The sequence below is a fragment of the Rhagoletis zephyria genome, unplaced genomic scaffold, assembly GCF_001687245.7.
Source record: "Rhagoletis zephyria isolate East Lansing unplaced genomic scaffold, Rhagoletis_zephyria_1.1 Rzeph_scaffold_50401, whole genome shotgun sequence".
NCBI lineage: Eukaryota > Metazoa > Arthropoda > Insecta > Diptera > Tephritidae > Rhagoletis > Rhagoletis zephyria.
In genome coordinates, this window is record NW_016207455.1 from 473 (window position 1) to 2,062 (window position 1,590).

At 45.7% G+C, this 1,590-nt stretch overlaps 1 protein-coding gene across 1 annotated transcript; it reads right to left on the reverse strand.

Annotated features, from left to right (window-relative positions):
- Positions 1–358: 358 nt before the first annotated feature.
- On the reverse strand, positions 359–1,540 carry LOC108355812 (uncharacterized; the record flags this gene model as incomplete). Its single annotated transcript, XM_017606945.1, has 2 exons — positions 359–859; positions 913–1,540. Coding segments are annotated over 2 exons (1,129 nt in total), but the record flags the coding sequence as incomplete, so codon positions are not given.
- Between the last annotated feature and the right edge of the window lie 50 nt (positions 1,541–1,590).

The following is a 1,590-nucleotide window of genomic DNA, read 5'->3' on the forward strand; positions in this document are numbered from 1 at the left end:
AGCTTCTACGATGCGGCCCACTGGCCATTTTAATGGGGGAGTATTGTCTTCTTGCAATAGTGCCAAATGATTTGACTTTAAATTTGGTGATTGTGTTTTCCATTTTTTCCGCTGTTCCAATTCTCACAAATATTCTTTGCTCCAGCGTCCCCAAAATTGTTGTTGTATCCACTGGGATAATTGATAGTGCTTTAGCACTCCCGGTTTTGACGATGAAATTGAGGGTTCTGGTATGCTGGTGAGTGAGCGACCGATAAGAAGATGGGCTGGTGTTACAGGACGCATATCGTCTGGGGAACTTGTTATGGGCGTTGGTGGTAGGCTATTTGTAATCGCTTCTGCCTGGCAACAAATGTACGCAACTCATCTTGCGTTAGAATATGAGCCCCGATGGCTCGGCGCAGATAATGTTTGGGTTGCTTCACTGCGCTCTCCCACAGGCCACCGAAGTGAGGAGAGCGGGGTGGTATACACTTCCACTCGATGCCTTCTGCACAGCAAGCCTGTTGCACTTCATCGTTATGCTGTTGTGACATGAATTGTTGAAGAAGCTCTCGAAGCTCGCGATTGGCGCCCACATAATTCGTTGCGTTATCCGAGTAGATAACCCGACACCTTCCACGACGAGCGATAAAACGCTTCAAAGCGGCAATAAATGCTGCTGATGTGAGATCGGGCACCAACTCGAGATGGACGGCCTTGGAGCTGAAGCAAATGAACACCGCAAGATATACCTTAATAGGTGATTTTCCTCGAATTTGTTGCGTCATTAGCAGAGGACCACAATAATCCACACCGGTTACTTCGAACGGAGAAGGTTGAGTTACTCTATCCTTTGGCAGGGAGACCATTACCTGTTCTGCCAACACAGGGCGAAAACGATAACATGTTAAGCATTTATGTATTACCTGCCGGATGGTGTTTCGTGCGTTAACAATCCAAAATCTTTCTCGTACAATGCTGTGTAATGCCTGATTTCCAGCATGAAGGTGCTGTCGATGAAGGTGGAGTATGGTTGTTGAAACGAAGGGATGCGTTTTTGGAAGCAAGATAGGATGTTTTCCTCGAATGGAAGGGTTGAGTTGACGAGGCGGCCACCGACTCTAATGAGACCGTCATGAAGGAAAGGTGACAATTGTGCCAACGATGACTTGCGCGATAATATGTTACTGGCTTCAAGTTGCTTTCGTTCGTCGGGAAATGTTTGGCTTTGAATAATGCGACAAATGGTGTATAGTGCGTTGTTCATTTCTGCTACGTTGATATTGTCGTGACGCTTACTTTTACCGCGACTTGCATCGATGAATCGTTGTACATAGCAAAATATTCGAAGAGCTTTGTTGTAATTGTTGACAAATTTAAGATCGGTGATGATGTCTGTATTAGGCGTTACTACTAACGCCGTTGGCTGCTTGCGTTGTTCTGGCAATTCATTTGGGCTAACTGCAACTTGTGGCCATTGCTGATTTGGAAGTCCAATGAAATTTGGACAATGGAACCACAACTTATATGCAGGCTCCGTACGCCTTGGTGCTTGCATCTGCAAATGCGTGAAGAATGTATTCAGTTCCAAATTGTACTAACCTGGTC